Source organism: Gadus morhua, chromosome 18 (assembly GCF_902167405.1).
Source record: "Gadus morhua chromosome 18, gadMor3.0, whole genome shotgun sequence".
Classification (NCBI taxonomy): Eukaryota; Metazoa; Chordata; class Actinopteri; order Gadiformes; family Gadidae; genus Gadus; species Gadus morhua.
The window spans coordinates 20,883,043-20,906,396 of record NC_044065.1 but is presented as its reverse complement, the minus strand read 5'-3'; the positions used below and the strand labels follow the sequence as shown (position 1 = coordinate 20,906,396).

General features: G+C 48.2%; 1 protein-coding gene across 1 annotated transcript in view; it reads right to left on the bottom strand.

Moving 5' to 3' along the window:
* Positions 1 to 23,354, bottom strand: part of jmjd1cb (jumonji domain containing 1Cb) — an 88,369-nt gene that overhangs the window by 17,843 nt on the left and 47,172 nt on the right. Inside the window, exons 3-15 of the mRNA XM_030339375.1 lie at positions 17,232 to 17,345; positions 10,846 to 10,951; positions 10,332 to 10,456; positions 9,544 to 9,711; positions 8,051 to 8,092; positions 7,372 to 7,621; positions 5,484 to 6,047; positions 4,672 to 5,380; positions 3,632 to 4,586; positions 2,908 to 3,108; positions 1,901 to 2,070; positions 941 to 1,106; positions 101 to 753 (exon numbers count right to left, since the gene is read on the bottom strand). Of these exons, the coding sequence (XP_030195235.1) occupies positions 101 to 753; positions 941 to 1,106; positions 1,901 to 2,070; positions 2,908 to 3,108; positions 3,632 to 4,586; positions 4,672 to 5,380; positions 5,484 to 6,047; positions 7,372 to 7,621; positions 8,051 to 8,092; positions 9,544 to 9,711; positions 10,332 to 10,456; positions 10,846 to 10,951; positions 17,232 to 17,345 (4,223 nt within the window). The remainder of the gene's footprint in view (positions 1 to 100; positions 754 to 940; positions 1,107 to 1,900; positions 2,071 to 2,907; positions 3,109 to 3,631; positions 4,587 to 4,671; positions 5,381 to 5,483; positions 6,048 to 7,371; positions 7,622 to 8,050; positions 8,093 to 9,543; positions 9,712 to 10,331; positions 10,457 to 10,845; positions 10,952 to 17,231; positions 17,346 to 23,354) is intronic.

The window sequence follows — 23,354 nt, the reverse complement described above, 5'->3', positions numbered from 1 at the left end:
TTGATGCTGCTGCTGTTGATGCTGCTGCTGTTGATGCTGCTGCTGTTGATGCTGCTGCTGTTGCTGTTGTGTCTGCTGCTGCATCTGCTGCTGGTGGTGGTGATGATGCTGCTGCTGCTGTTGTTGTTGCTGCTGTGGGTGAGGATGATGATGGTGGTTCAGGGAGGATGAAGGGCTGCGGCGCTCCAGATGATGGCGCTCCATCCCCACCACGTGGTGTTGCTGGACCAGTGAGGCCTGCTGGCTGAGGTGCTCTGTGATTTTGCCAGCCAGACCCTCCCCGCCTTCAGGCTGGTGCTTGATGAGGGGAGGCGGCTTGGAGAGGGAGGCCTTGGAGCTGTAGCTGCCAAGAGAAGGAGCCCCCTGGACGGCCACCGACTGGGTGGCCACGATGCTGGAGACCACGGCCCCGACCGAGACCTTATCGTAGTAGGAGTTGAGCTCCTTGGTGGGGTACAGCCTGGGGGGCTCGTTCACCACACTGTTGGACAGCGTGGTGAAGTAGTTGCTCTTCTCCGACTGGGCCGCGTGCGGATGGGGATGGCCGGCCTTGGGGTTGGGGGGTGTGAGGGACGGGAGGTGAGAAGGAAAGTGCGTCTCCCGGTCTCTGTCCCGGTCCCGCTCTCTCTCGGGCCCCAGGTCGGCAGGCCGGTGGATCTTGGCGGTGAACGGCGCCACCTCGATACTCTCTTGGAGAATCCTTCGGTTCTCCTCCTTGTATTTGCTGGCTCTGTCTGCCGCTTGCACCGCGTCCTGTTGAGGAGAACAGGCAGAGACATGACAGCCTGTTTGATATTTACCTGGGTATGGGTGTAGTGTTTGAGGGTATAGGTACCTGGGAATGGATGTAGTGTTTGAGGGTATAGGTACCTGGGTATGGGCGTAGTGTTTGAGGGTATAGGTACCTGGGTATGGGCGTAGTGTTTGAGGGTATAGGTACCTGGGTATGGGCCAGGCGTGCATGCTTGCCCTGGGCTTCCAGGTAGAGGCGGTGGAGATGGGCATCTTTCCCAGTGGGGGTCCGACTCCGGTCTGTATGCTCTTGCTTAAGCTGGGCCAACGTCAAGGTTCTGATTGGGTCCATGAAGCCTTGTTTATCCATGTCACTGGGAAACACAGCAGGGGGGAGGAGTTCAGACCAACATCCCAGAACCTCTGCAGTTCTGGCAAGGAGTCCGCAAATGGCGGCATTTACAGTGGAATGACAGCTAACTACAATCCCTACGTGGCCAGATCTGTTCTTCCATAAATGCATTATTATAAGTGAATGGTGCAAAATGGCACGTTGTTCCGGAAGATGCCATGGAAGCAGAAAGACATGTGTGTGTACATCAATGTCAAATGTAAACGATGCTAGTGCCGCATTATGTCGATCTGTAAGCAGAGCCTTTGCAGGCTGTGAGGGTGTTGGTTTGTGATTACAAAACTGTACGGAGAGGGTTTAATACCCTTTCTAAGAATGTTTGATGCTTTCATAACAAGTGAGCAACAGAGACTGAGTACTACCATGCACCACATCATACTACTTTTTGTCTGACTCTGTATCGGACAACCCTGATGTCCGTCCAACATGTCCGTACCGTGAACATATAACAAGGCTGTCTGAACAAACAAGGGGAGAAAACCCCCTGTTGGTCCTTTGACTGCTTTGCTTGCTGCCACCAGATGACTCAACAGAAAGCCTTTGAGTCCTGCAATCCTGCTAGCTTGATGTTTGTATTCAGATCAGAAAATGTTCAGAACATACAATTCAGATTCAAACCAATGGATTTGGTCGACCTCCAGTCAATGATATGACAGCACCACTCCAAATCAATATCTAGACAGACAACCCCTGTGACGGAGCCGTACTGTCCGCCTTGCATTAGTGCTGGGTCTCCCCATGGACGGTGGTACTGACTCCTTGTGCAGCTCTGCGCGGCTCCTGGAGATGGGTGGGCTGGTGTGGGCGCCCATCATCTTCAGTGAGGGCCGCTGGGAGTCTGCGCTGGCGGGCCGCACCGGGACGTGGGTCAGCAGGGACATGCCGTCCCCGGCCACGGTGGGGTGGAGCCATGGGCTGGCCGTGCTCTGGAGGAAACACAAGGCAAGCCTTCATTAGACACACAGGGACTCTTTAAAGCTCTTCAGCATGCCCCAGCGTTGTGTTTGTGCTTTGCCCTCTTACGCCTCGTTCTATTGAGGCTGTGTATGTTTGTGCTCTCTGGTGTATAGCTGATGTGGTGGTGTATATGCCTGTAAACCACCTTACTGGCTCAAACAAATATTATCTACTGCTACAATACCCCAGGAGATAGTAATCCCGCCATAAGTACTATTACTACTAAAATACCCAGGACACAGTAATCCAGCCATAAGTACTATTACTACTAGAAGACCGCGGACACACTAATCCAGCCATAAGTACTATTGCTACTAGAAGACCAGGACACAGTAATCCAGCCATAAGTACTATTACTACTAGAAGACCAGGACACAGTAATCCAGCCATAAATACTATTACTACTAGAAGACCACGGACGCAGTAATCCAGCCATAAATACTATTGCTACTAGAAGACCACGGACACAGTAATCCAGCCATAAGTACTATTACTACTAGAAGACCAGGACACAGTAATCCAGCCATAAGTACTATTGCTACTAGAAGACCAGGACACAGTAATCCAGCCATAAGTACTATTGCTACTAGAAGACCAGGACACAGTAATCCAGCCATAAGTACTACTACTACTAGAAGACCAGGACACAGTAATCCAGCCATAAGTACTATCACTACTAGAAGACCAGGACACAGTAATCCAGCCATAAGTAATATTACTACTAGAAGACCAGGACACAGTAATCCAGCCATAAGTACTATCACTACTAGAAGACCAGGACACAGTAGGCGGTCTGGAGGACGTACCCTCCTCAGGGAGGCCTCTGCGTTGACGGCGGCCGCTGCGCTCTCTGGATGGACCCACTTGGTGCCCGGGGGGAGGTTGAGGCCTGGAGGGTAGCTGGCAGGCGCTCCATTGGCGTACTGCCAGAGGATCGGGTACAGGCCCAGCCCGGCCGCCCCGCCATGGGCCTGGGCCAGGAGTGAAGGAGGAGGTGGGACCTGGGCCTGGGAACAGACACAACGTTAAACATCCACCAAGAGCTACCATCCAAGGATGTACTAGGTTCCAAGGGCTATGGATGTTCAGGGGTAGGCTATACATGTAACAACAAGTTGTAGGGTATAGGTGTAATAACGAGGGGCAGAGTATAGGTGTAAAAACAAGGTGTAGGGTATAGGTGTAACAACAAGGTGCAGAGTATAGGTGTAACAACAAGGGGCAGAGTATAGGTGTAGAGTATAGGTGTAACAACAAGGTGCAGAGTATAGGTGTAGAGTATAGGTGTAACAACAAGGTGTAGAGTATAGGTGTAACAACAAGGTGCAGAGTATAGGTGTAACAACAAGGGGCAGAGTATAGGTGCAGAGTATAGGTGTAACAACAAGGTGTAGAGTATAGGTGTAGAGTGTATGTGTAGAGTATAGGTGTAACACCAAGGGGCAGAGTACAGGTGTAGAGTATAGGTGTAACAACAAGGTGCAGAGTATAGGTGTAGAGTATAGGTGTAACAACAAGGTGCAGCCTCACCTGCATGAACTGCTGCTGGTGTGACGGTGCCGGGTGTCCGTGGGCCAGGGCCAGGTGCCCCAGCGCTCCTGGGGAGTCCAGCCGGGGGTGGGAAGCCAGGAGAGAGGCGGTGTGAGGCGGGGGCATGGCGGGGAGCACTCCCGGAGGCAGCAGGTGGGGGAGAGCCGAGGAGGGCGGCGGGGGCGGGTGGAGGATGTGCGGGTGAGATGTGGAGTGCGGAGACTGGGAGTGAAGAGAGTGCAAATGAGGGTGGAGGTAGGCCCCGACGTGGTTGGAGGAGACGCTGGCCGCGTTGGCCACAGAGTTCTCGGCGTCGGTGCGCACGAGCGCCGGGTCGCGGTACACGGTGAAGGTCTCGTTCTTGTCGATGATGAGGGGGCTCTTGGTGTAGTTGCTGCCGTTGGAGCTGCCCGACTCGGCGCGTGGGTGGAGCGGCTTGAAGCCGGAGCGCGGGGCGTCCGGCGGCTCCGGCTTGGCCCCTGCGCGGGCTATCGGGGAGGGAGGGGTGTCTGAGTATTTAGGCATTTTATGCCTGGAGACCTCGGGGGAGGTGTGGGGTTTGGGTTTGGAGCTGTCCAGGAGCGCCTGCTGGGCCTTTGCTTTGAGCAGGTCAGAGGGGAGCAGGGCCATGCCGGCGCTGTGGTAGGGGTGGCTGTGGTGGTTCTGCGGTTTGGGGCTGGGGCTGACTCTTGGTTTGCACAGCTCGGCGGCAGGATGTGCCTTTACCTTGTGGGATGGGGACTGTTGGTGTTTCCTGGTCTCTTCTGAGGGAGAAGGGCTCTTGATGCATGGCAGGAGGCCTGTGTAGTGTTGTGGGTGCTGCTGCGTGGGCTGGAGGTGGTGATGCTGCTGATGATGAGGAAGAGGATGATGATTGAGATGGTTATGGGGGTGTTGTAGGGGAGTTTTCTCTTTTTCCACTGGCACTGCAGGCTCGGACACGGAGGTCAGCGGTCTGAAAAAAGGATTGTATGCATTTAAAACAGGCACCATAATTATTGTAAAATAGTCATAATAGAAGGATGGTCCGGCGTTCTTACCTGATGACCTCGGAGTGGGCAAACTCCATCTTGTTGCCTAAGCTGCGGACTGCTGCTATGGGGCCAGCTCCCACGGGGCCAACTCCCACGGGGCCAACTCCCATTGGGCCAGCTAGTGTGGGGCCAACTCCCAAGGGGCCAACTCCCATGGGGCCAGCTAGTGTGGGGCCAACTCCCATGGGGCCAGCTAGTGTGGGGCCAGCTCCAATGGGGCCAGCTCCCATGGGGCCAGCTCCCATGGGGCCAGCTCCCATGGGGCCAGCTCCCATGGGGCCAGCTCCTACGGTGCCAGCTAGTATGGGTCCAGCTAGTATGGGGCCAGCTCCTACAGGGCCAGTTGCTATGGGGCCAGCTCCTACGGGGCCGGCTCCCATCGTGCTAGCTCCCATGGTGCCCTGCCCCGGTGAAGCAGGTGGTACGGGCGCAGGCACAGGCGGTGGCGGCGGCGGCGCGGGCTCGATGTCCGGCCCACGGCGTCCGCCCTCGGAGGGAGAGGGGGACGGGGGTACGGGGGGAGAGGAGACGGGGGAGGGGTTGAGGGGGAGGTAGGGAGAAAGGGCTGTGGACTCCTGGGAGGCCAGCAGCGCCGACACGGCCTCCGAGCTCTCGCGGTGCACCGTCGCCTGGGCCTCCTCCGTGATGTCCATCACGCTGTTGCTATGGAGATGAGACGAGGACGTGGCCGAGGGCGTCTGGGACCGAGGAGTGGCTGAGGAGCAAAACAAAGACGTGGTTTGAGTAAATCTTTATCAATGTGCACCCCATGTTTTCAATGAACATGTCGTCTAGTTTGAAGCTCTTCCATGCGGTACCGTTCACAGTGCTCTTGGTGCTCTCCATGATGCAGCCCTGGACCGCCGTGCTCAGCAGGGGGGCCAGGTGTTGCCGTGGTGACCGAGGGAGCTGCGTCACCGCCGTCAGCTCCTGTTCCTCCTTTGTCTCCGAGGGGCCCGTCTCTTTCACCACGCAGCCCTTCCTAGTGTCCTCCGACCCTCGGACCTCGGCCCACGGCGATAGCCGGCCAGCGAGCGACGGCGACTCGCTGAGTTTAGAGCCGGCGGTCAACGCCACCGGCTTCTCGTCCTCCTCCATTTTGGAAACGCTGCTGGCGATTAGCTCCCCGCCGCGGCTCTTCAACTCGTTCTCCGAGTTGGGCTCAGACGAAGAGGAGGACGAGGACGAAGAGGAGGAGGAGGACGAGGAGGAAGAGGAGCAGGAGGAGTGGATGGTCCTCTTGTTGTGGGGGTGCTCACTGTCGCTGCTCTCCGACAGGTCCGAGGTCGTCTCTGTCTTCAGCCTCTTCAGGCTGGCCTTTTTCTCCTGTTCCTCGGTCTTGCGCCGCTTGTTGACGGTCGGCTTGACCTTGGGCTTGGAATCTGCACGGAGAAGCATCAGTCAGAGACACATCTCTGAGGCGATATGAGCAGCACCAGTCGACCCTGTGGTTCATGATATACTGTGAGGCAGAAGCAGGCGCATTGCTTTGGTTTCATGGTTTATGTTCCTACTAGAGCTGTCAAGCGATTAAAATATTTAATCGTGATTAATCGCATTAATGTCATAGTTAACTATTATTAATCGCGATTAATCGCAAATTCTTTTTCTATGCTAAATATCCCTTGATTTTTTTGTCCCATAATTCTTCTCATTTTAATTCTCTTATCAACATGATGAAGTGCATCGGCTTGCCTTGTGCAAATGATTTTCTATTGATAACAACATTGGCATATACTGATCAAAACAGGACGATACAAAAAAGAGCCTATAGTGGAAATAAATGACTGCTTTGAACAAATGTCATTTGAACATAGCAGTCAGGCTACTGCTTCTTTGTTTTGAGCCAAAAAAAAAATTTTTTTTTAAATTATTTTTTTAATAAAATAATTACGTTAATCGCGCGATAAAATTTTTAACGCCGTTAAATTTGGTTTGCGTTAACGCCGTTAATAACGCGTTTAACTGACAGCTCTAGTTCCTACATTATTTGGTCCTGTTCTCCTCATGAAGGAGCAGTTTGTTGTGGTCCAGCTACTTTAAACTAATTTCTTTAATTAATTCCTATCATCAAGCCCCCAGCTACTACTATCAAACCTCTAAGGTGTAGAAAAGTAGCCTGACATCGCCGGACTACTTATTAGTCTGCTACCTCTCAGTTCATTTTGGATATCCAAAGTGTAGAACCAACTAGCCCCGACCAAAGCGCCTCAGGACGCAATTGGATAGACCTACAACCAATCAGGACAACGGTCGGTGTGACGCAGCATTGACCGCTGTACTGGTGAATTACATTTGACCAAATGGAGTCAAACGCCCATCTAACACAAATCTATTTATCAGCAAAAGATTTGCGTGCAATTTGATATTCTTTGAGAGCAAATATAGCGGTAGCGGATAACAAATTCGACCACAGTTTCAACAGACCACCAACAACCAGCAGCAGCCATCTTGGTCAACCAATCATCAGATTTAACCACCCCCATATTAAATAAAGGGTTGTGGGCCCGACCCCGCCCAGGTCCGCTGGAAAGGGTCAGAACGGATGGGGGCCACACCATCTTCCAGAGCTAATAAAACACCAGCTCTGTTCTGGTTCCCAGGCCAGTACAGAACTCCACTTACTTCATTAGCAGCCTGATGAAGACCCTCCAGTAACAACATGAGTGATGATCAGTTAGTGTGTGAAGCCCGCTGTGCCCTCACCTCTCCCCGGCTCCTCCCTCCTCTCCTTCTCCTCCTCGGGGACGCTGCTGTCCGACCCCTTCCTCCTGGAAGAGCGGGCCCCGCGCTGGTCCCGGGCCCCGGGGGAGTGGGCGTGGCCGGCCGATTGGCTGCCTGGCTGGGCCTGGCTCTGCTGCTGAGAGGCCATGGCCCCCTGGGAGCCCTTTGCAGCACTTCCTGATGAGTTTGTGATGGGCCGCGGGCTGTTGGCCTGGGCTCGTGTGTAGTGACCCTGATCAGCATGACGTTGGGAAGATTCACTCATACAGCAGAATAGAGCCACACAACAACGACTGTATCTCTCTTCTCCACTGTGTACTGCAGCTCTTCTGTAATGTGTACTGTATCTCTCTTCTCCACTGAATCTCTCTGATGTAAGATCAGCTCACAGTGCACGGACTGGGAAGTGAAATGCAGCAAAAATAAATAAAACCTATTGCTTAAAAGAGGTCAAGTGGGGTTGAGTGGGAAGGTAGGAGGAGGAATTATATATATTCTAATTCTATATAGACAAACCAAAACAAAATGATCTCATACATTTATTTTTTACTGATTTTGCCTGAATTACTAAATGTATTTTCTTATGAGGTAATCTTTGTTTCGCTGGCTCCATGAGAAACAGATGTTTTGAAGGCTGGTGCTCGGGGCGAGGGGTGGGTACCTGAGTGTTGCCAGGGGTTCCGCCGCCTCTCCCTCCGGCCGTCTGGGGGACACAACAAACAAGGAGACATTACATTAGGGATCAAGAGGATTGGCTGGTTGATAGAGAGATCAGCAGAGCTCCATGTGCCACATCAGATCCTGATTCAGAGCTTTAAATGGCTCTCCTCAAAGTTCAACTGATTTCAACTTTGCCCTAGTTATGCTCGACTCATTGTTCCCTCTGTGGTCGCGGAGAAACAGTTCCAAGAAGATCTGTGTCTCCACAGCCGTTCGTATCCACAAGAATGACAAATGCGCAATTTGGATTTGTGGATATATATTTAGTGCATCAAGTCAAGTGTGGTCAAGTGTATCATTTATCTATTTACATCACAAAACTTTATTTACACGTGTGGACTTTTAAATACGTGTAATCAATAAAGGTAACAGCCTATTTACGTTTCTTACACACAGCATCCATAGTGGTAGCATTATTGCCTCCATAGTGGTAAACTATAATCATTCACCCTCGAACTATAGTTTTCACTTTCTGTTATATGTATTAATCATTAATCTCGATAGCAATCGGCGCTACAAGCCAATGATTACTGCACTGTGGTACGCAAAAAGCTTTTGATAACATGAAGGTGTGCAGTTGTGTTTGAGATATCAACTTCCTCCCAAAGAGTGATAGTCAAATTGCATTTATATTAGAGCTGTCAAGCGATTAAAATATTTAATCGTGATTAATCGCATTAATGTCATAGTTAACTCTAATTAATCGCGATTAATCGCAAATTCTTTTTCTATGCTAAATATCCCTTGATTTTTTTGTCCCATAATTCTTCTCATTTTAATTCTCTTATCAACATGGTGAAGTGCATCGGCTTGCCTTGTGCAAATGATTTTTTATTGAAAACAACATTGGCATATACACTGATCAAAACAGGACGATACAAAAAAAGAGCCTATAGTGCAATTAAACGACTGCTTTGAACAAATGTCATTTGAACATAGCAGTCAGGCTACTGCTTCTTTGTTTTGAGCCAAAGAAAATTTTTTTTTTTTTTTTTTTTTTTTTATAAAATAATTGCGTTAATCGCGCGATAAAAAATTTAACGCCGTTAAATTTGGTTTGCGTTAACGCCGTTAATGACGCGTTTAACTGACAGCTCTAATTTATATATATATATATATATATATATATATCAGGCACGTCATACGTTTGTTGACCAAACTACCCCCCCGGCACAGCCAGGAGACCGTGATCAACAACATTAAAAGGGTTCAGCCAGCTCTATGAACTCCACGCCATGAGCGCTGATCATTCTGGACATGAGCTGATGAGGACATGTGGCGTAGGAACCAAACAGGTGGCCATCCCCCCAGCCATCTAAACTCAATCCAAAATACTACACACAAAGCAACGGCTGCACTGCCTGCCTGAACTGGGCCGACCACATGCTGAGGCCGCAGCTGTACGTCGGTGCGGGGCGTGTGGAATGCACTCACATGGACCGTGCTGCTGCCGCTGCTGTTGTTGTTGTTGTTGTTTTGGCTGGATCTGGACCTCCGTCTTGAGGTGATGCCGATATTCTCTCCCTTCAGCAGCGAGTGGACCACGTCGTCTAGGAAGGTCATCTGGATCATTGAGGGGTCCACGTTCTGAGGTTCCAGCACCTAGAGGGACCGGACAGGGTTAGCCATGGAACGTGCTCCAAGAACAACGGACTACCACCAATCAAACAGTGGAAGGGCCTGTCTTAATGGATGCCAGTTGGCTAAATGGGGCTAAGAAGTGTGTTTTTTGCACTAAGAAGTGCAAAAAAAGACCCAATAAGAGATTTATTTTTGATATCCATTGGCTTTCCTTGCTTGTGGATATTGTTTCAACTTTTAAATCAGTACTTTAAATCATTGTGTTATACCATGTTGTTCTTAAAATTAATGTTGTAATTTTGACACCTAGGTGACCGTCTTAGTCAGAGTATATGTATGAGAAACACTGGCGCATCTAAAATCAATGTAACTTCCTCAGGAGGACCGTGCTTAGCTTGGTTATTCAGACTTCCATCATCTTGCTTATCTTGTGAAAATAATGTATTAAAAGTATGGTAGGTGTGTTTCGAGAGTTGTAAAGAGAGAGCAGAAAAGAGCAGAAGAGAGCAAGATTTTGTAGACCTTTTTACTCCCTGCATCTATGTGCGTGTGTATTTGTGTGTGGGTGTATGTGTGCGTGTGTGACTGTTTGTCTGTGTGTGCATGCATACGTGTGTGTCCTCGTGTGTGTGTATGCTCACCTGATCATTCATGACGACCATGTTTCTACTGAAGAGGTCATGGTGAGTAATGATGCCAGTGAACCACTGGGTGGCTGAGTCTTGTCTGTACACGCGCACACGGTAGCCATTCAGCGAATAAGGACCTGGACCACAGAGAAACACAACAATTGGAAGGGACGGGAGCCAACAGCCATCAGTACAGAGCTGAGAACCAAGGGGAAAGAGCTGAATGGATGTCTGGAACTCATTTGAGGAAATGGCGCCGAAAAGATGTAATACTGCAGAAATACCTTCCAACGAACAATAAAGCATTGCCATGGTCATACTATTTATTATCAAGACTTAATAATGAAATGCTAAGGTGGGACAGATGTTCTTCACAGCGAACTATATAATGTTTTAAGGTTTGTATGTGAAAGCAACCCATAACCAATCTTTAGATCTACATCATGAACGAAGAACACTCGTGTGCAGCGGGTTGGTAGATAAATGTACGTATGTAATACACTGCGTGTTTAATAACTACCTTTACCTTGCATGAAGATTTCCTGAGCCTTCTGGTCTTTGAGCCAGCCCTTCACCTCTTCATGGAGCTGGGGGTTGTCTCTTAGTACAGGGCTCTGGCTGTCCACTTCATCCTACGACACACAGAGAGAAACAATGTGAGGGGATGACCCACATGTCCACACAGCTTCCTGTCTGGTAGTAGATCACATGGACGGGATCCAAAGGCCAAACACAGAGTGCCTGGGGAACGAGGATGAGGGCCGCCAGGCTGGAAGCCCAGCACAAAGGGGTTCAAGAGGTCACGGACCACGTCTTAATCCCCATTGGCTTTCCTTAAACAACAAACAGACTACTAGTAAAGGTTATCAAATCAGTAAGCGTAGATGCAATCAAATGGTTTTAGTGCCATCCGAGCATTCACTAGATACTCTAGAGGGGCTGAAGAGTTTGGCTTATATGGACGGATAAGGCTGATGGTAACACAGCATCTATACCCTTATTATGATATTGTGACACAATAGACCGGATATGTGAAACATTGGTCTAATATTATCTGACTGTATCTGCACTACCTTCTAAGAAGTGACCTAGTGATCATTAACGCATTGACATGAAGCCACTTCCCACTTTCAGAGCACCAGAGCAGTGAGAAGATACTATCATAGCTACTGTGGATGGCACGACAACACTTCCTGTTAGCCACTGAGGATGTGAGTCACTTTTCCTGGCATTGACCTCTGGTGACCTGCTCCTACCCACACCCTTCTGGCTGCGAGCCTCAAAGCTCACTCTGTATGTGTTCACCAGTCAGGCCAGCTACCAACGACCCACTTTACGCTACGAACAACCGCTGTGTTAGTGTGGACACATGCATATGAACACACATGCATGTGAACACACACACACACTAACACACAGACACACACACACACACACACACACACACCGGAGTGAGGGGGATGAGCGGTATAGTGAGGGAGGGGGGAGGCGAACAAGGAGTGAATGCGAGGGAAGGCTGTCAGCCCAAGGTAAGGAAGAGGAGAGTGGGGGAGGATGGATGAAAGGAGGAGTGGGAGTAGAAAAAGACCATGTCATGATTAATTCAGCGAGCGGCAGGTTGGAGTCTACACACACAATGCCTCTATCTCTCTCTTCTGCTAATCCTGAAGACATTATGTTCTATACCTCTGTGCCTGCACCTACGCCAACCCAGGTTCTTTCAGACAAAACACCGCCTTGCATAAGCCAGAGTGAACACGCTTCGCTTTGACCTCTCCCCCTCCATCAATGTTCAGTCCAAAGAGACGGTCTCCGTGGGAACTGCCAGTACGTAGCCTCCCATCCCCAGCCCTCTGACTGTTGCCCGGCCCTCGTTCTACTGTGGGGGGGGCAGGGGGTGGACTCCCAGAGCTGCAGCCTAGATGTGGTGATGTCTTTCAGTTCACCTTCCCCCAGCCGCCTCCCTCTTTCCACTCCCTCTGTGTGTCTCTCCCTGCTCCTCATTATGTCTCTTTCACACGCCACCGTTCCGTTCTGCTGCAGTGTTCCAGTGGTGCTGAACAGGGCCAGAGGCTCCAGTAGAGTCAGACACCAGGTAGCTGAGAGCCCCCATAGTCGATAAACCTACGCTTTACACAATAGATATGTCTAGATTGGATCTTTGTTCAACAACTCTTTACACCAACGGCACAACACGCCCTGAATCATGTGTTTAGATGGAGGGGTTGTTTATGAGAGGCCAGATTCTATCTAGATGAGAAGTTATCGCTAGTCCATCTACATTGAGTGTGAAGTACCTCTAAACATGGGTCTGGTTCCACCTGCCTCTCTATACAGAGAAAACATGAGTCTTTTCATCACCAACTCACAACCGCTTCCTAACCGCGATAGGAAGAGACTGAAACGCCTGTGGCGTTACCATAGACCACTTCTCTTCAAGGCAATCACAAAAAGCATTAGCTGGCCTAGTTTGATGCCCATCCGCTTCTCAATGAAACAATGAGAGTTATGAGGTAGTAATATATGGTGTAACGAGTCTCCCTTTCTAGACTCGGTTGGACAAAAGAATCCCCTAAGAAAAACTAAAACAAATGTGAAAATGTAACCATATAAACAGTGTGTGTGTGTGTGTGTGTGTGTGTGTGTGTGTGTGTGTGTGTGTGTGTGTGTGTGTGTGTGTGTGTGTGTGTGTGTGTGTGTGTGTGCACGCTCGCGCGTGTGTGAGTGTTACACATATTTTTACTACGTTCTGCTGTCTATTTTGGCCAATGGTGGGCCTTTTAGACAGTTACCAAGGCAACACAGTCTCCATGACCACCAGATCACCAGTTTCTCTGAATATCACGCAGGCCTGCCAAGCGAGGGTCTGAGGAAGATGCATTGTTGAGCGGTGAGATAAACACTGGTGTTGTTTCCATGGATTCAGATCAGACAGCCAGGCCAATTAAACATTGACAATTATATTAGGGCTGTCAATCAATTAAAAAAATGACTGATTATTCACTTGATATGCTAAATCAGCATCTAATCGCAATATGAAAACATGCTTGGGGGATAGCCCCCAAATGATGATATTCCAGTTTGAAAACATGATTGTGTCAGAGGAGGAGGGCGTTGAGAAGCAGCGACTCCCCTGGTACAACATGCTGAGGTGTGTGGCTCACGGTCTGACTGCCATCCAGAGATCCACCACAGGGGAGCTCTGGTTACCTCACTGCCAGCTACACAAGGTGAGGCGCCTTCCAATCGGGGCTTATAAATATTGAAGTTGTGAACGTAGCCAAAGTTATGGCCATTTATAATGGACTGTACAAAAATGGATGGTAGTTAGCAAGCGGACTCCAGACAGGAACGGACAAGCCATCGTTCTCACTTCAACCCACAGAGACACAGCGGTACGGCCACCTGCAGCTGTCAGACCTGCTCGCCCTCGCACGGGGGGCCCAACGCCGCAGCCACGGCCCAACACCCTGGAGGATATCACCTCCACGCCTGGGGGCCACTTCCCCTCCAGAGAGGAACTGATTGCATCAGTAGAACAACCGCCTCGCCACGCTGGCAGACCAGGCATGGGCCCTATTCAGAGTCCAGACACGAGCTACACAATGAGGAAGTGCTTCATTTGTGTTGAGACATTGGCCGTTACCGGGCCTTATTGTATTACGATTGTAACGGGGTACCGTAGAGCGGTTGGAGGTAGAATGCTCATTTATCATTTCGCCTACTGTCAGCCGTCAGGATTTAATGATAGGCCAACGAGGCGCCGGGACATCATTACCTCAGCCAGTGTGTTACCGAATTGTATCGGGCATGAAACAAACATGAAGAAGTGTACTATCGAGTCGACTTTCTCATCAGAAAATAACGTCTGCTAGCGGGAGATAAACATAAATGATAGAGAGCCGAAGTAACGTTTTGACAGCAGACTTATTCATAGTTGGAAGTCTTAGAGGGGTATATGTTTCGTTTTTTCAAACAATCGCAAAAAGGAAATTGTTATTCTTCCATCACAAAATGTATGAGTTTATGTTTGTTTCACAGAGAGGATAAACCCTCATGGTGTCTGCCTTTGTCTTACACCTGGAACGACCACAGTCGCCCAATGGTACTCAAGTAGGAATGGTCCAGGAACAGTTTTACACTGAGCCTCGTCCAATGACATTCCCCCATCCATGCCATTCAAACCCCTGTTGTGTCATGACTCCCCCAATATACACTGACTCCTTCTCCAAAGGGTGGGCTGGGCCTGTAGGCCAGCTGGCTCTGTTCTACAACATGGATCACACCTACACATGTGTAGAGAACAGCGTGTGGGAAATGACATGACAGAGTGTGTGTGTTTGTGTGTGTCTGCGTGAGAGTGTGTGTTTGTGAGTGTGAGAGTGAGTGTGTGTGTGACAGTGAGTGAGTGATTGTGTTTGGGTGATAGAAAGAGAAGGAGAGAGAGAGAAGTTGTTGTTACAGTAATGTGACGCAGGAGTAAATGTGGCATGTGATGGGGAAGAGGGTGCTGGACAGAGTGAATGAATAGGCCCAGTGTGTGTGTGTGTGGCTTGTGTTGAAATGGAGAGAGTGACAAAGACAGACTGACTGAGTAAGAAGTAGTCAGAGCAGAGAGAGAGAGAGAGAGAGAGAGAGAGAGAGAGAGAGAGAGAGAGAGAGAGAGAGAGAGAGAGAGAGAGAGAGAGAGAGAGAAAGAAAGAGATAGAATTGTGTTCAATGCCTTCCAGGGCATAAGGCCATAAAGTTAGTCTGGGGGTGCTGTCAGCTGCACTCCACCAAAGGAGGGCTTGTATCTGTGTGTGTTTGACCCTCCAAGGGATAGCAGCTGCAGCCCGCTTATCCTCTAACCCTCTCTCTCTCTCTCTCTCTCTCTCTCTCTCTCTCTCTCTCTCTCTCTCTCTCTCTCTCTCTCTCTCTCTCTCTCTCTCTCTCTCTCTCTCTCTCTCTCTCTCTCTCTCTCTCTCTCTCTCTCCAGACGAAGGGTAGGGTTGGCTAACTAAACAGTGACTTCATTGTACAGCTTGTGCCAAACAGAGCTACTTCTACTCCTTCTTCTGCCTCCTCCCTCCCGCTCTCCTTCTCCTCTTCCTCACGTCTTCCTGTCCAGCAGAAGAAGAAGAAGGGGGAGGGCCGGTCTGCGCCACGATGAGTTGGGGCTTCTGTCCTTCAACTGCAGCCCATGTTTTTGGTCTGAGTAACTTGGGATGATTGAAAAACAGTTTCATATGGAAGTGAGTATAAATATGAGTAAGAGTGCCTGGACTCTGTATTGAGTCATCCATTGACCTCCGGAGCTCTGGGCCATCCCTCCAACTCCCTCCCAAGTGTCTGCCACGCTGAGCCATCTCGTATTATAATAGTCTGGCGATCAGAACGTCACAGCGTGGCCTCAACCTCTTCTAGGTGGACTCATGGTCACTTCTTATTGGTCACAGAGAGGTTTGTGAGACCAACAGTGAGATTTCAAGCAAGATAGAGAGGGTGACAGAAGTCCAGGTCAAGCCACCACAGAGTGTGTCTGTGTGTGTGCATGAGTGTGTGCGTGCGTGCCGAGTGTGTGTGCCTGTGTATGTGCTTAGTGCGTGTGCCTCTCCTATTTATAGTAGGACAGGTGTCTAGGGAGTGTAGCTGGGGGGAAGTGATTAGAATACATTACAGTTACATAAAGCCATACATGCAAGATAAGGTCGGTGAAGGCGATTAGGATCGTTGGAAGCCATTCCAGGTTTATGGGTTCTTTCTTTACAGACCTACAACACGTCTGAAATCTACGATGCATCCGGCTTCACAAAAGAGCCTTTTGGAAACATTGACAGAACAGAGCAGTGGGTTGAGCTCCAGCTAGTCGAACTCATACTTCCATATCAGATCTGTCCACAGCAAAAACAACCTTCCAACAAAAATGAACACATGTGCAAGTTCAGATTTAAACGGGTAGGAATTCCAAACTGGTCTTGCCGAAAACATGCCTTTATTGACTTTGTTCTGAACTTGCAAAGGTTATCAGAATTTCTGATAAATGATTGTGTGCCGCATCACGAGCCACAGCGGTCTATTCAAACATTAGACTATTCTGCAACTGTTCGATTAATAAAGAAAGCACAGGCCTCCCATATGACCTAATATACCTTCCTAGAAAACCCGAGAGCTTAGCGGAAAACTTGTTCACACTGCCAGGAGAAGTGGCCCAAACATGATGTGACCTGTGTCTTCAACGTCTCTTTCGATCGACATCCATCACAGTTCACAAGTTACTCCGCAAATACCAACATGGAGGACATGGAGGATCAATAAGATGTTTTCCTTTTCTGACGGCCAGAAGCTCTGCCGTCAGAGTCGGGCTCCGACCAATGAATAGACCCAAAAGGCCCAGGTCACATCGGGACCCCATATGTGCCTGTTTAAACAACTATGTGAACAGCCAAACCAAAAATCTGATATGAGCGATAAATCTGAGTTTAGCAGCAACGCTTGCAGACTGAGAACATAAGAGACCCAGCCTCTGGCCCAGCCAGTGAGGCCATGCCTCTGGCCCAGCCATAACATGCACAGTCCATGCTACAAGCTACCTAGGCAGTGTGTAGCATGGACCTTACATAAGCTCCACCAGGTGTCTTTTACTGGGCTAAGGACACTGGGCGGTGGTGTTGGAAAACCGGTTTAATGTAGAAGTTGATTGACAATGATACATGAACTGGTGCTCAATGTTGACATGTAGGATATATCCCAGAGAGTGTGTTGTGATGGCTGGTTTAACCTGTGCACACTGATTTCTCCAGCACAACAGGTGTGCAGCCTCACCCAGCCCCAGAGTCCCGTCATCAGTCGGACTCAGGCAGGTGAGGCTGCTTAAACCAGCCACCCTACGCACACACTCCACAGCGGTGTGATTCAGTGTGTGTGTGCTACCTGGTAGGGCTGGTACGCTGAAGGGTCGGACAGGAAGTCCAGCTGGCGGTCTAAAAGGAACTCCACTGCTGTTACAGAGGACAGCAAGCTCTTCCAAACCAATGGTTTGAATGCCTTGAAGAGAGGACAGAGAGACATGATTAGGAAACAGAAAAGACGTGCAACTCATGGATCCAAAACAACCACAACCCAACACCCACTAGACTACAACATGGGCCACTGGTTGGAGTCCCTTCCATTTATGGGAAATCTTTAAGTTAGAGTGAAATAGAGACTAAGGACCGACTAAGAACAACGTGGTGAAGGGAAGGCAATGGAAGAATCAGTGGCAGAGAGTGTATGACAACATGAGAGAGACACATGAATACATTAATGAGGAGGAAGTCTGACAGTTCAAAGGCAGTACACCCAACTTTGATGTTGCCTTTCCCGCATCTACACTGCACACACACCCACACACACACTCTGTACGATGACATGCGTCAGCCTACGGTTCTGAGCTCAAGGCTGGGTGCAGATACGAGTGTAGAGAAAAGAGAGAGCGTTTATGGTCAACCACTAATGTTATTTCATGAGTAGCTATTAGATTATATACATTTATATATTGTATTGTATACCCATATTTTATTTTGTTTGGTAATTAGCCTTAGCACGGGGGAGAGACTGTGTGTGTGTGTGGTGCGCATGTGTGTATGAGTTGGTGATTACATAATAAGGTCATGTAATGTTTAGAGATTAGAGGAATGCTGTGAAACACACACACACACACACACACACACACACACACACACACACACACACACACACACACACACACACACACACACACACACACACACACACACACACACACACACACACACACACACACACGAGCTAACATGCATATGGACTGATGTTTAACTGATGGTTAACTGACGGGTTACTGATCGTCTATGGCCAGCAACACATTACACTAGTCTATGCTGCTCTATTTCTAGCATGTCTGACTAGTGCTATGTTGAAGGGCTTACATAACCATATTAAAGGTATTGGTAGCAAACATTTACTAATGCCTGTACCAGACTCTGGAGCTGACAGGCAGGCTAGGAGTAGTGTTGCCAGATCGGGCCAGATTTCCCACCCAATCTGACCAAAGTCCCAGGCTGCAGTACGCAGGTTTGCAGATTTCTAACACAATTTGGCGACCCTGGCTGCGGTTGCCAGATTGTGCGGGAAATCTGGTCCAATCTGGCTTGGAGTGTGGCGGAACAGCAAGGCTTCTAGTCTGCCCTGCTTTTGCTTTTCTCTTTTTTACAAATATTTCTAGGACACATAAATATAGAAACACACACTCGCAACCTCTCCACATTTCTCAGGACTCCCATGAGGGTCTTCCCACACACCCTATAATGTACAGCAACACAGATCTGAAGGGCTTTGTGGCGCTCTCCTTCCTGAAAGGAGGACCAGCTAAACAGCAGGTGTACGTATTCGGGAGTATGGGATGTTGGCCTACAACAAGAAATGACTCGAACGCAATGACTTCTGGAAAACAATCTTCAGAAGGACCTTTCTTGGAGCACACACCAGTTTTTTAAAATACCTTATCTTGGGTTGTTCCAATAGCAACACCTTCCGGCCTACTTCTAGAAGGAGATGCTTCCGAGAGAGGCTATAGGGTCTATAGCACTAGATACATAAGTGTGAGTCTTGAAAACAGAAAACTGGTTTTGTGGAAAGGCAGCTGTTATTCTCACACATCGTGGTTTGTAGATGAGATAGGTGGAATAAGATTTGCTGCAAAAGAAAGCAAAGCCACAGCCGACTGAATCTTCCAAAATGGATATTACCGAACAACGTCCATACACACGCACGCACGCACGCACGCTCGCCATAATCCGATGAAGGTCATAATTGAAGAGACGATATTGTGGGGTGTAGTCTAGCAATACACTCTGACTGAACCCCCGCCCAGCTGTTAATGTGAGAGGAACCAGAGATACTGCCTCATAGACACGATGTTATCCTTTTCTAAAATGTGAACAACTAACTCTCATAAGCTAACCTAAATGAGCAGTAATGTTGCACACAATGTACAAGGCTGGCTGTTATTTTAACATGACATTCATTTTTTAAGTCTATATTTGCAACAGTTATTGCTTAATACAAGTGTGTCTCTGAAACTAGTTGGTGGTTAGTGTGGCTTATGCTATAAATAGATGTTCTGGATCCATTATCTCATAAGAAAAGGATGGAGAGTATTTGCGTGGCAGTGCCTTGCTCAATACAGACAGAGCCAGTATCCAACTGGATCCATTGCTGTCTTGTAACATAAAACACGCTTGTGCATAGGCTGATTAGAACCACACGGACCAGTCTGAAGCCATATGGGGGACCAGACCAGCAGCATATAGCAAATACAGTTACAAAGATGCCCTGTGATATGATAGAACTAATTTACAGACATCTGATTCCAGCTGGGCTTCAAGTGCCCATGTCTTGTAACCTTTGTACAGTAATGTCACATTTACTTTTTGTCTAAAGCATACTTGCTTGAGCCACTGAACACAGAAAAGAAGATCATTTGTTTCCATACAACACTGCACACACACAGAACAGGCTGGACTCACAATCAGTGTTCATAATGAGACCCGTAACAAGACTTCGAGGGAGTGCTGGTCCACAGAGACAAAACGCTTCGCCGTTGTTAGAAATAACACACAGATAACCATCCATCCAACCTCCAGGTCAGTCTTTACCATGAAGAAATGTGAAGAGATGTAGAGAGGAGATTCATTACCTCTTTTCCATGCTCACGACTCCTTTGAAAGACACAGGCTGGGCAACCAATACAAAAATACCAAACGGAAAACACAAACGGAGTCCACAAAACAGTCTTTCTTCAGCACAGTCACCCGTGAGAGAACGGTGGAAGGTTAACATGGACGCGTAAGACGCAGAGAGAGATAGACGCACAGACCTCACACTGTGTCCTGTGGTGAGGGACGTCTGACAGCCGGTCAGATGAAGAGAAAGAGGAGAAAGGAGAAGGAGAGCAGAGCACACCAGCTACATGGCCGACATTTTAACAGCTTCTGACGCAACAGACAGAGAGGGAGAGCGAGAGAGGGACACACAGACACACTTCCTCTAGAAAGCTGCAATGTCTCACACTCCCTGGCTCAGCTTGCTTGCACTCTCACTGGCTCACTTTCTATAGCCCTCCCTCAAACTTCCTCTCTCTCCCTCCCTCCCTCCCTCCCTCCCTCCCTCCCTCCCTCCCTCCCTCCCTCCCTCCCTCCCTCTCTCTCTCTCTCTCTCTCTCTCTCTCTCTCTCTCTCTCTCTCTCTCTCTCTCTCTCTCTCTCTCTCTCTCTCTCTCTCTCTCTCTCTCTCTCTCTCTGTATTTTTTCTCTCCGGAGAAGGGAATAGATTAGTCAGAATATCTGGAATAGGTTGGTCTGGATCTGGGACAATTCAAGGACAATTCCGTCTGCAAAATAAAACACCTCACTATGAGGGAAGAAATATTTATATTACAGACAGTGCAAATAGAATAAACATATAAATAACCACCAGAATACTACATTAGAATATACTTCAATTGAACAAAGGGGCTGGATGGCCAAAAGTACAACTCAGTGCTGAGCTGAACATACTTTCTACCCTTCTATCTGTGTGACAACACCACCCAGGAGGCAGATGCTGTTGCCACTGATATTATCTGCACCTGCCACCTAAAAATACCAGCAAGCATTTGTGAAAGCAGCATATTGATACACACACCGTGTAGAGAAAAGCTGAGAATGTGTGTGTACGTGGGCGAGGACGTGGGTGTGTTAATGTTTACAGTATACTGTCATGCCTCTTAATAGTGTGGGCATGAAGAGAGGAAGGAAGGCCCTGCCAATGGAGTGGTGAAAGCTTCAAATTGAGAGTGCTGCAATATGATTCGTTATTCTCCATGCTGTCTCCCTCCTGAATTGCAAAGACGTGTGCACTGCACACACACACACACACACATAACCACACACACACACACACACACACACACACACACACACACACACACACACACACACACACACACACACACACACACACACACACACACACACACACACACAAACAGATTACCATAACCCATCTCCATCTGGCGATGAGAGAGGCACGAGAGGGAGATTTATATTACCAGCTAAAGCCTCACATGGTAGCTTGGCCGACTTTGTGGCTACCAGCTAAAAGCTAGGTAGCTGTACACGCACACTGAGGCATTACTTGGGAAGACCTGACAGACTGGATACTCATGAGTCATGTATTATGTCAAATGTTACTTATGCCACGAATATTGGCCATAGCTATCGGTGGAGCTCTGTGTTACAGAGGCCACAACCAATATAACTACATTGGTGTTACAGCTTTGTGTGACAGCTCCATGTTACAGAGCCATAACCAATAGAACTACATTAGTGCAACAGCTCTGTGTTACAGAGCCATAACAAATATACCTGCATTTGTGCAACAGCTTTGTGCTACAGCTTTGTGCTACAGAGCCATAACAAATATAACTACATTGGTGCAACAGCTTTGTGCTACAGAGCCATAATCAATATAACGACATTAGTGCAACAGCTATGTGTTACACCTCTGTGTAACAGAGCCATAACACTAACAAATATAACTACATTGGTGCAACGCAAGGCTGCAATGACTGATTTGATCATTCACTTTCGTTATGCATTTCCTATTTCACTCTCAAAGGCTGCTGATGTAAGAGAGACAAGCTGTGTCCATTAACAGGATTCGCTAAACATTAGAGACACAGAAGCTACCACTTTATCCTTCAGGGACATCATGTCGGCCGTCCACGCGGAGGGGAGCCATCAACACTAGCATTCAGATTGGTCCAGGTGAAGGCAATGTTGGCTAGTCTAAGATGCTTTATGTTTTATTGAAGACATATACATCATAGGTGCCCACTGCTGAACCCCCAACAGTTACATTGTCATTATTGTCATTGAATAAATATTGTGAAAAAAAACTGACAGCTAAATAGTGTTCTGCTGAAGAGAAGGCATGATTATACTGTCATTGGAGTGGCTCACGAATGGCTTCAGAATAAGTATAGGAATCTTGAAGAGAAAACACAACTGACTTCCAGTAATAATGTGTCATTTCTGCCGCTACTTGTCGCTAAATCCAAGTAACGTGGATTAGTTCAAAGTAGTTAAAAATATATAATCCAGGAGTCCGGCAGATATTATTCAAGGAAGAGTTCATGCAGGCAATTGTGTTCACGTTACGTTAAGCACATGGTGTTGCTTATTTCAAATCAAATTTCCGCTAAACACAACGTTAACTTGCTGACTTGTCATCAGTTTAGTGGACAAACCCCTGTAGATAATGTTATGTGGGGAGTCAACAGTAGGGCCTAGCGCGGTTATCCCTGGTCATAACCATCTTGGTTAGTCAACAGATATTCACAGTCATTTATAGCCATGTGACGCCCGCAACTAAAGACTTCATCCCGTTCTGAGTTCGTCTCGCGTTTGGTAATTTTTTCGAAATAATAGGGGCTTTACAAAGTACCCTTTTCTCAAAAACAGCCGAACCAAAATGAAATTAAACCAGAGACATCTCACATTTCAAAAATCTAATAATGGATTCAAATCTCTGTGTAGAACTGTATCCACTAGATCTACAACAGTGAAGAGCAGGTCAAGAACTGTGTGGCCATTGGAGCTCTAGGGTGGGGGTAACCTACATAAGACTGTATATAATACAGAGTCGACTGATTTAACTTAGACTGTTCACTTTTTCATACCAAAAAAGGGACGACAAAATCAATTGAGGAGTCCTGGTTGAGATTCAGACCGTGGAACAGATTCCATTCGGTGGGTATATCTGGCATGCCTCACACTGATTGGTGAACTCCTGATTTATTCTATAAATTAATAGGGTAGCCGTATTCTCTGCGGGGAAAACAACAATCCTTCCTCCCCAGATGATCATGTTTAGATTGAGAGCGGGCTGCGAGGGGGGCTGTGCTCACAGATGGTTGGGTGGAAGTGGGTAGGTGACAGAGAGCATTTAATGTGTTGTCCATCGCGGATGGATTTAACGATAAGGTTTAAGGTCTATT